A 12,087-nucleotide genomic window follows, 5' to 3' on the forward strand; every position below is an offset into this window, starting at 1 on the left:
GAAAAGATTTTTAAAATCAAGGAGCTAAAGACTCCTGGAAAACAAAGCAGTCGCCAAGTAGTTACTCAGAAATCAGTGACAAAAATCAGTCTTTATCTCGGCACCCCTTCAGCCAGCCAGCTAACAGGCTCGGGTGGCTTCGCGGCTGTAGGTCGTTGACACGTTGAAGTCCACAGAACCTGGTGCAGAGTGCTAGTTAGCTGGGCTCTTTCAGAACTGCACGTCCTAAGCAGCAACCTCTGCCTTAAAAGATGCACTTAAGAAGGTATGCCCTTTCTCTTCTCTTTACTCTCCAGTTCCGAGGGGAATCCGTGCAATAGTTCCTTGCCACGTGATGGCGGAACGGCCAGCCTGATTGGCCAGGAGGTGATTCTTGTCTTCTTTCTCCTGCTCCTGTTGGTCTGGTTCCTGAATCGAGAATTCGAGGTCAGCTACCGCCTGCACTACCATGGGGACGTGGAGGCGGACCTTCACCGCACCAAGATCCAGAGCATGAGGGACCAAGCTGACTGGCTGCTGAGAAACATCATCCCCTACCACGTGGCCGAGCAGCTGAAGGTCTCACAGACCTACTCCAAGAACCACGACAGCGGAGGTGTCATCTTCGCCAGCATCGTCAACTTCAGTGAGTTCTACGAGGAGAACTACGAGGGGGGCAAGGAGTGCTACCGGGTCCTCAACGAGCTCATCGGGGACTTCGACGAGCTCCTGAGCAGGCCGGGCTACAGCAGCATCGAGAAGATCAAGACCATTGGGGCCACGTACATGGCTGCATCGGGTCTGAATGGCGCCCAGTGCCAGGACGGCAGCCACCCGCAGGAGCACCTGCAGGTCCTGTTTGAGTTCGCCAAGGAGATGATGCGCGTGGTGGACGACTTCAACAGCAACATGCTGTGGTTCAACTTTAAGCTCAGGGTCGGCTTCAACCATGGGCCGCTCACAGCGGGGGTCATCGGCACCACCAAGCTGCTGTATGACATCTGGGGCGACACTGTCAACATCGCCAGCAGGATGGACAGCACAGGGGTGGAGTGCCGCATCCAGGTGAGCGAGGAGAGCTACCGCGTCCTGAGCAAGATGGGCTACGACTTCGACTACCGGGGGACAGTGAACGTGAAGGGCAAGGGCCAGATGAAGACCTACCTGTACCCAAAGTGCATGGACAGCGGGGCCGTGCCACAGCACCAGCTGTCCATCTCCCCGGACATCCGAGTCCAGGTGGACGGCAGCATTGGGCGGTCTCCCACGGACGAGATCGCCAACCTGGTGCCTTCTGTACAGAATGCAGACAAGATGTCTCTGGGTTCCGAAAACAACGTTCAGGCCAAGGACATTCACCTGTCCTCTAAGAGGCCGTGGAAAGAGCCCTTCAAAGCCGAAGAAAGGTGTCGATTTGGCAAAGCCATAGAGAAAAGTGACTGTGAAGAAGCTGGCATGGAGGAAGCCAGCGAGCTCACCAGGCTCAATGTTTCCAAGAGCGTGTGACGCAGCGCCCGTCGCTGCCACGGTGCTCTGCTCCTTGAAACACAGTCGTGTGTGTACTAGCCTGTCGTGCATCCCAAGCGCCACAGCCTCCGTCGCCGGACATGGCACCGCGTGGTCCTTGCCCTGACGTCTGTGTGAGCCACACACATCCGTCTCTTTGCTTTTTCTCCCCCGGAGCCCTGTCCCCTGGGTGTGACCGTCAGCAGCATGGAGAACAAGTGCCTTCAGGGGCTGGCCGCGGCCTCGCGTCTGGGGACAGAGGCTGCCCGTGGAGATCGCGGCATTGGGTGTTGCTGGACTTTTTAAACAAAAGCTGTGGTTAAGATATCATTTTTATTGCTTTTTCTCACAGGACACTTTGGGTTTTTGTTTTGTTTTTGTTTTGTTTTTGCTAGTACAATGTTTTTGCGGGGTTTTTTTCTGTATACATACTAGTGTTCTCCAGTGACCTGACCTTTCTATGTAAACATGTACACGCACACACACTTTCATTTATGAATCTGAGATCAAGTGCCAGTAACTCACTGTGAGGGGAGGTGGGGGGGCGTGGGCTGCGAGCAGCTGCCAGCCAGGACAGCCCGCGCCCTCCCAACCTGCGCCTTCCAGAGCACCCGGGCCCTTGGGGGCTGTGGGGGCACCGCTCCCCGGCCGCGGGGCATTAGGGCTTCCTCCCTGTGCAGGCCAAGCTTGCAGATGCTGACCAGTAGCAGAGCTTCTGAACCCAGGCCTCAGGTATTTAAAAGCTGTGTTTCATCCTGCCCCGGACACCGAGGGGTCTTCCAGCTGGGAGTGAAGGGATTTGTCTTGGAAGCTGAATCCTCTGAGAGGGAAACTCAAAATAAATGTCTGAGGGTTGCATTTATTTATTTATTTATTTATCAGGAAATGTGTGTTTCGGGGAGGGGCAGCCAGGTCATTCTGGCGAAGGGACATAGGCTGGGTTGGGGGGAGGGGGTCTACAGGGGGCACAGCAGAAGGAAGAGAAGATGTCCATTAGTGCTTCGGCCGCTCTGGGCCACCTCCTCATGCAGGAGCTGAGCAAGACCCGATCACCCGGCTAGTGTGCCCTGGGGCAGAGATGCCCTCAGCCATGGTTTTAAAACCTAATGGGCACTGCCGCTTCTGTCCCGTGGGCTGCAGATCTGTGCCGTCTGGGCCTACCCGCTGCAAGGGTCGAGTCAGAGTCCTGCCCCGCGTGAGGGGGCCTACCCGCTGCAAGGGTCGAGTCAGAGTCCTGCCCCGCGTGAGTGCCAGCAGCTTGGCCTGCACACGTCCGAGAAGTTTCTCACCCTTTCCCGTTCTTGGCTTGTGCAGGGCCTGTGTGTGGCAGGCTTGAACCTGGTGCGTCCCAGCCCTCTTTAGATGGAGTCCTCACGCTGTGTGTAGAGACAGAATCATCCGCATGCATACGAGGTGTTGAGCCAGGGCAAGTAGAGAAAACCTAAGGAAAATCACTTCTGGGTCCTTTATTGCTGATCGTGCCTGCGATGACGTTTTGCGGTGTTGAGTCCAGAGCATATGTAGAGTTGAACTCAGGCTCATGTTGCCCTGTCATTGGCATGGTTACTTGCAAGGTGACTGGCGTATGGTTCACAGGATAGTTGGAGGACTAGCTCCTTCTCTGTTTAAGGTCTTCACCTTAACCATGTGCATTTTCTTTTCGCTGCTATATCTCTGTATAACTGTCACATCTACATCAAGTCCCATTATCAATCCCCCCCTCAATTCATCTAGAATCTGCCATTTCTGGCTTCAGGAAATACCGATTCTGATGGGCCAGCTCCCCAGGGGGGACATGCGTGGGATGGCCTCCCATTGATGCAGCCATAGCCAGGATCTTGACGTCCCAGGGAGTCAAGAGCATTCTCAGTAACTAAGATCTTCCTTCAGGTTTTACTGTCAATTTGTTGGTCTTCCAATGCTAGAGGAAGGGTGGCGTGACAATACCTCTTGCTTCTAAAGAATGTATTCTTACAAGATACTGCAGAATTTTTATTTTTATTTTTACTTTAAAACACTACCCAACACTGTCCTTGTCCATAGGGACTGTGGGCATGTTAGGGGCTCCTCCCATCAGTGTTAAGGCATGTATTTGAGTGTGGTCCTCTCCTTTTGCCTTCTGTCCTCAGGCTCTGTAGCTCTGGCAGCAGCTAAGGGGCTGGGCGGTTGCCGACGAGTCGCCTGTGTCTCTGCTGTTCCGCTCAGAACATGTCCTACAAGGTTCATCTCTGCACATGCTTCCCCCCCAGCACATTCTCTTTTCCCTTCCCCTCCCGCAAAGATGTTTGTGATTCCTGACCCTGGAAAGCCGTGGACCACAGGGAGAGGGTCTTAATGTCTGGTGAGCTGGTCCAGCAGCGTGCACACTGGAGCCTTTGATGGTTGGCTCACCCAGAGTTTCAAATTGTCTTTAAAAAAAAAATCACCCTGAGCCTTCCTTAATCACCAGTACAGATGTTCTCTCTGGGCCACTAGGCGACTTGGGTCCTTCCCAGTTCCCTGCCCTGAAGCATACCTCAGCCCAGGACCACAGAGTCTCTGGAACGGAGACGCCGTGCATCCACCCCTGCTGGCGTTGAACAGAGAGTCACTGAGGACAGGTCCCTAAGCGGCGGTTCAAGTGCTACCAACACGACGGATGTGCTCTTCGCAGAGGCAATACCTCTTCCAAACTTAGGTCAGGAAGCAATACTTCAGAATTGAATGTGTGTAAATAGTCGCTTTGAGTTGCAATTGCTGTTTTCTTCTTGGCCCCAAGTCAGATCGAATTATACACCATATATATACACATATATGTATATGTATATATATATAAACAAGCACACATGATTTTATCCAGTGCCAACAAAGGTAGAGCATCAGTTATGAAGCCCTTAAGTAGCTTGAAGAGTCACACTGATTATGCAACACCTGCACGCGACTCCATTGACACTGACTCCGCTCTTGGAGGCAGCACCTGCACATTTGCACACGACACCGAGAGCCAGAGGGCCGCGTGCTTCCCACTACGTGGACTATAATAATGTGTAGTTTCCAAAGATCTGTCTGCGTTTGCATTTCTAGATTTTTGAGGTAAACGTTTTTTGGCTGGTTGTTTCAGAAAATCACATCATGCCTAGAACCTGAAATTAAATTAACAAGAACCAACTGTTTGCATTTTCCATCTTTCCTTCACTCTGCTCTTTTTAAATTGTTAATTCTAATTATTTCAGAATGCATCCACTCAAGAAATGGATATTAAAATGTTCTAAAATCTAAATATTTGATGCCTGGTATTTCCTCATTGAAAAGATCAGTAGCACTTCAGAAATTAGGGCACTCTTTATTCCCTGCGTTTTGTGGCTGAAATAAGAAGATTTGCTTTTCTTTCACATCATGACTTTGAAAACAAGACAACTAAACAAACAAACAAACAAACCCAACAACAAAACAGCCCTGTTTATGTATGTGGTTTCTTTCTTTTTGTTTAATGGAGATATTTGCTACAGTTACCTTAGGTTGAAAAATACTCTATATGGAACTTTAAAAAAAAATAAAAAGCAGGTGTTAGGACATGTTTTGCTTGCAACGATATCCCTATTTTATTAGGCCTTCTAAATCATTTTTCCCCGCAAGATCTTAGGAGAAGGAATTGACCGAGAAAATGAAGTAGATTTTCTGAAAAGATGCACCCACATAGCCTGTCCTCGCAGAGTTCCTGGGGGTGTTCACATTGGGAGAAGTCACAAACCTATCTCAGAACCCATTTAAAGTCACAGAGCCTCTTCCCAGAAACACATACATGCCCTTTGTACATATCCCTGGGGTTCACAACACCTCCAGATCTGAAGCAAAACTATGGATCTGTTGGGGTGTAGAGCCTTTTCCCTTACGACGTTCTTCCTGGTGACTACAGTATTAATCGGCAACCTCAGAGCACAGGATCCTCTTGTAGACTCAGCAGGGGGAGGTGAAGATGTGGTCCCCTAGTCCTTGTTCATCACCTCACAAGCTGCTAGGTGGTTCTCTGCTGGAACCTGGTGCCTATGAGGGCGTTGCTCGTTGCTGCGGGCGTCTTTCTCTCCTGAGAACTAGGAACCTTTCTGGAGCCCAAGCAGTCGTGGTCTGTGCTGCACTGGAGGTCATGTGAGAATGTGGGTCTTTTTACTAGAAAGGGTACCCTGGGGACTTTTGAGGACTTGGCAGTCCCGAAAGACAGCCCCTAATTTTTGCAGTAAGCCTCAGAACTTAGCCTTTGTGGTTTCTCTCTTGCGTGTGGTTGCTTTTCTCTGTGTGGGGAATCTCCCTGTGGCCACCTGGAATAGATCCCGTGTGCCAGGAAAAGGGAACTAACTGGGGAAGAGATAAGTAAGAGGAAGTGATTAAGAAAAGTACACACTTGTACACCCTATACGTGTAAATTAAAAATCTCCCCAAGTGTCTATTTTTATACAGTTCCTACGTGAAAATTGTCTTTTTTTAATTACGTGACTCTTAAGAGTTATCACTATATATTAGAGTAACGTAAGTTTGGGGAATTCTCCCTGTTCCCGTTGGGCCCGGACGCCGGAAGGAAAAGCAAATTAAGCGGTTGTGTATCAGGAGCCGAGGCCCTCCTGAAATGTCGGTCATCGAAAGCAGTGATCTTAACCTTTCTTGGCTCACAGAGTCTTTGATGATTTGATGACAATTGTGGCTCTTTTCTCCAGAAACACACACACACACACACACAGACACACACACAAACCCTCTTAATGTTGCATATAATTTCAGGAGTCCCCAGATTCAAATAAAGTACCCCCGATCTACAACAACTAAGGAATGATAATTTTTTATTATAACTACCTGCAGGTGAGGCTTCCAAGCATTTGCGGACTCCACTGGAAATTCGGTTGACCATGTTAATGCTACTTTGTTTGCATATGCATTCCCAAGCAAATGATATTTTTGTGTTTTATGCTTGAATTCTCTAAATGTATTCAAGGAGCCACACGAAGGACTTTACAGTTTCACAAAGTTAGTCAAATTCTTCCCAACAGATAAGGAGCACTCAGCCAGTATTTACTGAGTATCTACGATGTGCCAAATAATGCCAAACCTCCCTTTATTTGGCTGTTAAAGTTGCCACGAGGCTCGAGAATATTTGAGCAACAGCCGTGATTAGAGACACTGGTTTTCCTGTTGTTTTCCCGCTGCGAATTCTTCAGTAGACAGAAGGGCAGTTCCAGGTGTCTGGGTTGGCACAGTGACATCCTCTCCTTACTGACATTTTTAAACAGCGGCTTCTTGGTGTCATCTGTAAACAAAGAGATGATTTTTGTATTCATGGTCTTGAGGAGTATTCAGTTTTTGAAGAAAGAGCAAAACAGAGAAAACACCTGTACCCGTATTGTGTTGGGTAGAGTGGCCACGCCATGTACAATCCCATGAAATCCTCTGTTTATTTTTAAAACCATCCTCTCCAGACGGCAGTTGGGGCCCCAGCATGAGGGTCTCAGAACGAGGCATTGGCTTGGGCTGATTTGGCTGGTGGGAGCCTTTCTGGAATAGCACCACCCAGTAAAGCATCTCCCTGCCCTCCCCAAAAGAAGCGCCGGTGGCCGAGGGGTGGGGGGATGAGAGGTCTCTGCTTGTCCCGTCCCTGCCCTGGGCCCTGTTACCAGGCAAGGTAGCGGCTTCTGGCAGGTGGTAATCTGAACAAATTGCTCTCTCTCGTCTTCCTCTGACTTTCTTGCTCTTCTCAGCAAACAAAATTCTTGCTGCATAGGTTGGAAGGGCAGTGAATGGTGTCAGAAAGGAGGAATTGTTTGGATTTGTCCACATAATCCCGGGAAAGGAAGCAGACTGGGAAAGGGAAGTGCTGCACGCCTGCACACTCGTGGGACTCCCTGGTGACCCCCTTGTGCCCACGGCAAACCTCACAGTGCACTGCGCCCTTCCTTGGGAAGATCTCTGTTCACGTTCTCCCTGGCTTCCAGCATCCCGGGTCTCCGGCACTGGCCTCTTTGGGAGTCCTCCCACCGAGGACCACCAGCCCCACCTCACGGACAGCCGTGCCTCTCCAAGGACACAGGTGCCTCCACTCTCCCTGCTCCACACCCCCTTCCACCGCTCTCTTTGACCTCCCAAGTAGGTTTCAGTTCCATGCCATATGCCATCCTCACTGTCCAACTTCAGGAATACAGATAAACCTACAGCACAGTGAGCTACCATTTTATTGATTTAAAGAAAATAACCCTTTGGCCGCAACATTCACTTCTCACCTATGTGGGTAGGCAGCGGTGTTTTATCTATACAACAGATTGCAGAGCTGAGCGTAGCTGAGAGGCTTGCCCTGGTCCTGCCGGTTGCTGCCCACAGCTCCTGGCTACGGAGCCGGAACCCGGAGCATACTGCCAAGTGCACATGACTGCCTGTCGTGGCCTCCCCCTTCTTGCCAGGAAAGAACAAAGAATCCAGGTGGTGGAGTGGGTCATCATGCAATTAAATGGTGAAATTAGACAGTAGGTCCCCAAGTGCCCAACAAGGTAGAACACACCTGCCCTTCTCTCCCTCTCCCCTTCTTTGTGTAAGAGTGGCTAGTTGAATTAAACATGGAGCATTTAAGTTATTACCTAGTGTGTGCTTAGAATGGAGACGTTTTAAAATTATTCCAGTGTCCATATGGACTTGTGTCCATGTGCTAACCAAGAGTGCCAGGGGAATGCAAAGTTCGCAACTCGTCAGTGCCTTCAGAAAGATCTGTGGAAAGCACAGGTCATGTTGAGTCCTGTCCTTCCTGCGAATGGAACAGAAACAGATCGCGTACCTTTAACACAATATCAGGTTCCCCCCCAACTGTTGATTACACAATAAATTCTTTATTATGTATAATGTTAGGTCATTTTAAAAACACCTTTACCATATATCTGTACGTCTCTAGTATTTCAGGGAAGTATTAGAGGGAAAGGAAAATATAACTTGGCTGTTTAACTTGAAAATATCATAGAATGTAATTTGCAGTTTCCACCAGTTTGGGGCTCTTGGGTAAAAAAAAAAAAGGACTTTGTTGACTATTCACAAAGGACTGAGGAAGCCAGTAGTTTAATTTTTAGCAGCAAGTCTTATTCTATGGTGGGTTGGTGGAAGTTTTCTTCGGTAATTTTGGTTTGCCAGAATGTGACCTCTTCCTCCTCAAGAGAAAAGACTTCTGACGGCATCACAGGTATGTTTGGAATGTTCATTCAGCACAGAAGAATATGGCTGAATATTGTCCCCGATCTCCTGTTTCTATTATTAATTGCATGACAAGTTGTACTTTCCAAAAATTTCAGTCAAGGACTTCTGTAGACTTCTAAAGAGCCTCATCTACCACGATACCTGGAGAGCATTTGCATTTGTTTGTTTGTTTTTAATATTGAAAAATGCAATTTTCATGACTTTCAGGAAATTAGTTCAATTGAAACCTAACAAGATAAGGTAAAACTATTTGGAAAAAAAATATTTGAAGCTGTTATCCAGATAATTTAGGATAAAAGCATCCTTTTCCCTAAAATATTTCTAATGAGACAAAGTGAATTGATTGCACGAATCACACAATGATCCAAATTCTTCGATTCACGTTTCTTGCGCAGCCGGTACAAGGGGTCACTTCAGCACCTTCAGTACCTCCTTTCCAAGCTTCCTCATCTCCTTCTTCAGCCGCCCATTTTGTTGGCAGAGTTACAGTGAGCACAGACCCGTGCACTTTGAGAGAAAACCTAGCGTGTTCTAGCGAACTTACGGTCCGAAACTCCAAAAGAGTCTGTCTGTGCTTCCAGCCAGTGGCTCCTGCCACCACCTCAAACACAAGACCTCTGTCATCAGTGCTCATAGCAGCAGCGCCTTCGATGACTTCTAGCAGGAGCCCGGCCAGGGCCAGCGTGAACATCCCGTGTGCCCTGAGACAGTCAGACAGCGAGGAAGAGACTGGCTCCCCTTCCCTTGGTTCCTCTGCCGTGCAAGAAGACAATCTCCGAGCACCTACCCGGGGCCAACTGTCCTGCTGCCTCCTTGTCTTCTTGGTGAACTCTGGTGTCCTTCATGTCGCTCTTGTCACACTCCCCCTTCCCCGGTCTGCCCCTCACACGCTGGCCCAGCTTCAGACCCTCCAAGCCCCTTGCCATAAACTGCCACCAGGTCCTGGGCGAAGCCTGTGGCACCCACCACCCTTCAGGAAATAATCTGCAAGACCCTTCTGGTTTTTGCTCCAAGAAGCTGCTGGAGCAGCAAGCCAGGACTCAGAGTCTGAACTGAGCTCACAAAGTGGATATTCTGGGGCCATCGTGGGCAGCAGCGAGCCTGACTCTCAGAGACCCCCACCAATCCCTAGTCTCCTGGGATCCCCAAAGCTGTCCTTGGCCTTGGGGGAGGTCAGGGACAAAGCAGAGCACCATTCGGGAACACCCAGAGAAACGGATGTCAACAAAGAGCAGTTCACCAGCATCCCTGACCCTATGCAGCAGGTCTTGGATCCCACGCAGCCTGTTGCCACCTCGGCGACCCCCAAGTGCCAGGGCTGCAGGTGCGCCATAAGCCATCAGGGTGCGCCAGGCAGGGCATCCAGGTGCACCCTCTTCACGCCACAGCATCCAGCCCAAGCACCAGTCACAACCTACGGATGAGCATCCAGTGAAGAGCCTGAAGCCTTAACATCCTCTTGGAGATCCTGCGTCAATTTCACGATCTGTAACAGACAGCATTTTAGGATGAGCCGTCCCTGAGATGATCCAGTTACTAAAATCAGCTTCCAACTGTCTCAGTGCATGCAATGATCCTTACACCAAAACCAATTCTGTGAGGCACACAAGTCCTGATATAACCCGACGCGCCAGCATCACCCCATCCAGCTTTGTCCTGACAGGTTCCCAGGGCACAAGCTTCCCATTCATGGCAGTCAGTCACTGTGGAGGGGCAGCACGGGTTTGTCCAAGCAGACTTTTGACCTGTGGATGGTCGTACGTTCACCCAAAACCCGGCGTTCTTTCACACACGTGCCAACGGAGAGCCTCCTATGCATGGGCTTTGCTTCTTGCTTGTCATGAAACAGAAAGAAATCACAGATTCTAAATAATCTTTCCGTTCCAAAAGCATGGATAGCTTTCTTTTTAAATCATATTTTCTAGAAACTGCTCATGGCTCTTTCGTTCGTCCCCTCTGAACACATTCCCTTCCTTCTCTCTTCCGACAGCACTGCTGGGGGGGGAACTCGAAGGTTGCTTTCAGTTAAAGGGAAGGAGCCTAACTGTAAATAAAAATAAATAGATATATAAGAAACTGCTTACACTTTGTCAACCGCCAAAACCAGGAAGAATTGTATCGATGAAATACTAAGCTATATCTGTATATAGATCGAAGCACATTATCTTTAATTCATTACTACAGACCTTGTAATCTGTTGTGTACTAAAATGTTGTCCTGTATTAAAGAAAACTTCACACTAGACATTGAGAAGGCTGGGAAAATAATTCAAAATACAGTATAATAAACTCCTATTTTGTTGTTTATTTATTCTGGGCTTGGCACAATTTCAAATAGAAAATGTGCTTCGTATAAGTTATCGGTCAGAAAGTGCATTTATCTGCGGGAATCCTGAAACCTCTCTGTAACGCAACACGGACTCATACAGCTTACCCGCGTGTGCACACACCTTGCAGGCCAAGGGGGTGGAAAGCGGGAGAAGGGGCTGCAGGCCTCCCTCTAGCCTGCCTCCGGGGGTGGAGCTGCCGTCAGCTCTCCCTAACTGGAGTGCATGTGTCAGGAACACACAGTGTGGCTGCAAATTCCCGGAGCCTCAAATGTCAGTGTCAGGATTGGTGGGTTCATTAGTCCTTCGCCTCAGGCAGGAACGTGTGCAGACAGGCACGTAGAGAAAGAAAGCAAAGAGGTGTGCTCTCCCTGGGGGTCTCTTTTCCCAGTGCGAAGGGAAGGTGACACCTCTCTGAATAGTGGATAGGACGCACTGCACGTCTGCTGTGAGCTTTTTCTGTGATTTCTCTGGGGTTTGTTCGACACCGAGCTGAGCTCACAGACAGGAGTGAACCAAACTTGTTTTCTTTGGACTGCTTTGAGCAAAAATGGAAGAAAAGAGCTCATTTTTTCCAGTGATTTTTTAAAAAAAAATCAATACTACAGATCCAAAGTAAGCATCTACTCACTGGCCCAGTTTCCCAATCTTTTCACTCAGAACTGTGACTGCCAATTCCCTGGGTTGTAAGAATATGCTGAAAATGAGCCGGCCAGCTGAGGTGCCCGGGAATCAGAGAGAGCTCTTCCCATGTGTGGTTGGGTCAGCTTCCCTGTGCAGACTGTTAGGTATGTACTTCCTAGCTCTGAGTATGACTTTTTTAGCTGGTGTTGGGTAAACAGGTGTGTGAGGCTGGTTGGTGAACAGGTGTGTGATGCGGGTTAGCAAACACAATACCAAGAGTAGCTGTGCTTCCCCTGGGAGGAGACTGAACTTGTTTTCATTTTTGTTTTAAAATTCAGCCCAATTAGCTGGAAAGAGAAAAGGCTTGCTCTCCTAGCTACTTAGTGATATGCAAGGGAGGTAAGGAGAAAAGTTTTAGATGTGCTTGTTAACAAATGCCCCGTGGCAACTTTTTT

The 12,087-nt window shown here is 48.9% G+C and overlaps 1 protein-coding gene across 2 annotated transcripts in view; it reads left to right on the forward strand.

Moving 5' to 3' along the window:
- ADCY9 (adenylate cyclase 9) overlaps nucleotides 1–5,041 on the forward strand; it is a 134,958-nt gene extending 129,917 nt beyond the window's left edge. For both annotated transcript variants that reach the window (XM_045784340.2, XM_045784339.2), the window contains exon 11: nucleotides 297–5,041. In XM_045784340.2, the coding sequence (XP_045640296.1) occupies nucleotides 297–1,485 (1,189 nt within the window). In that variant the 3' untranslated portion in view covers nucleotides 1,486–5,041. The remainder of the gene's footprint in view (nucleotides 1–296) is intronic.
- The last annotated feature ends 7,046 nt before the right edge of the window (nucleotides 5,042–12,087 follow it).

The sequence above is a fragment of the Ursus americanus genome, chromosome 2, assembly GCF_024610735.1.
Source record: "Ursus americanus isolate L20-20 chromosome 2, mUrsAme1.1.p, whole genome shotgun sequence".
NCBI lineage: Eukaryota > Metazoa > Chordata > Mammalia > Carnivora > Ursidae > Ursus > Ursus americanus.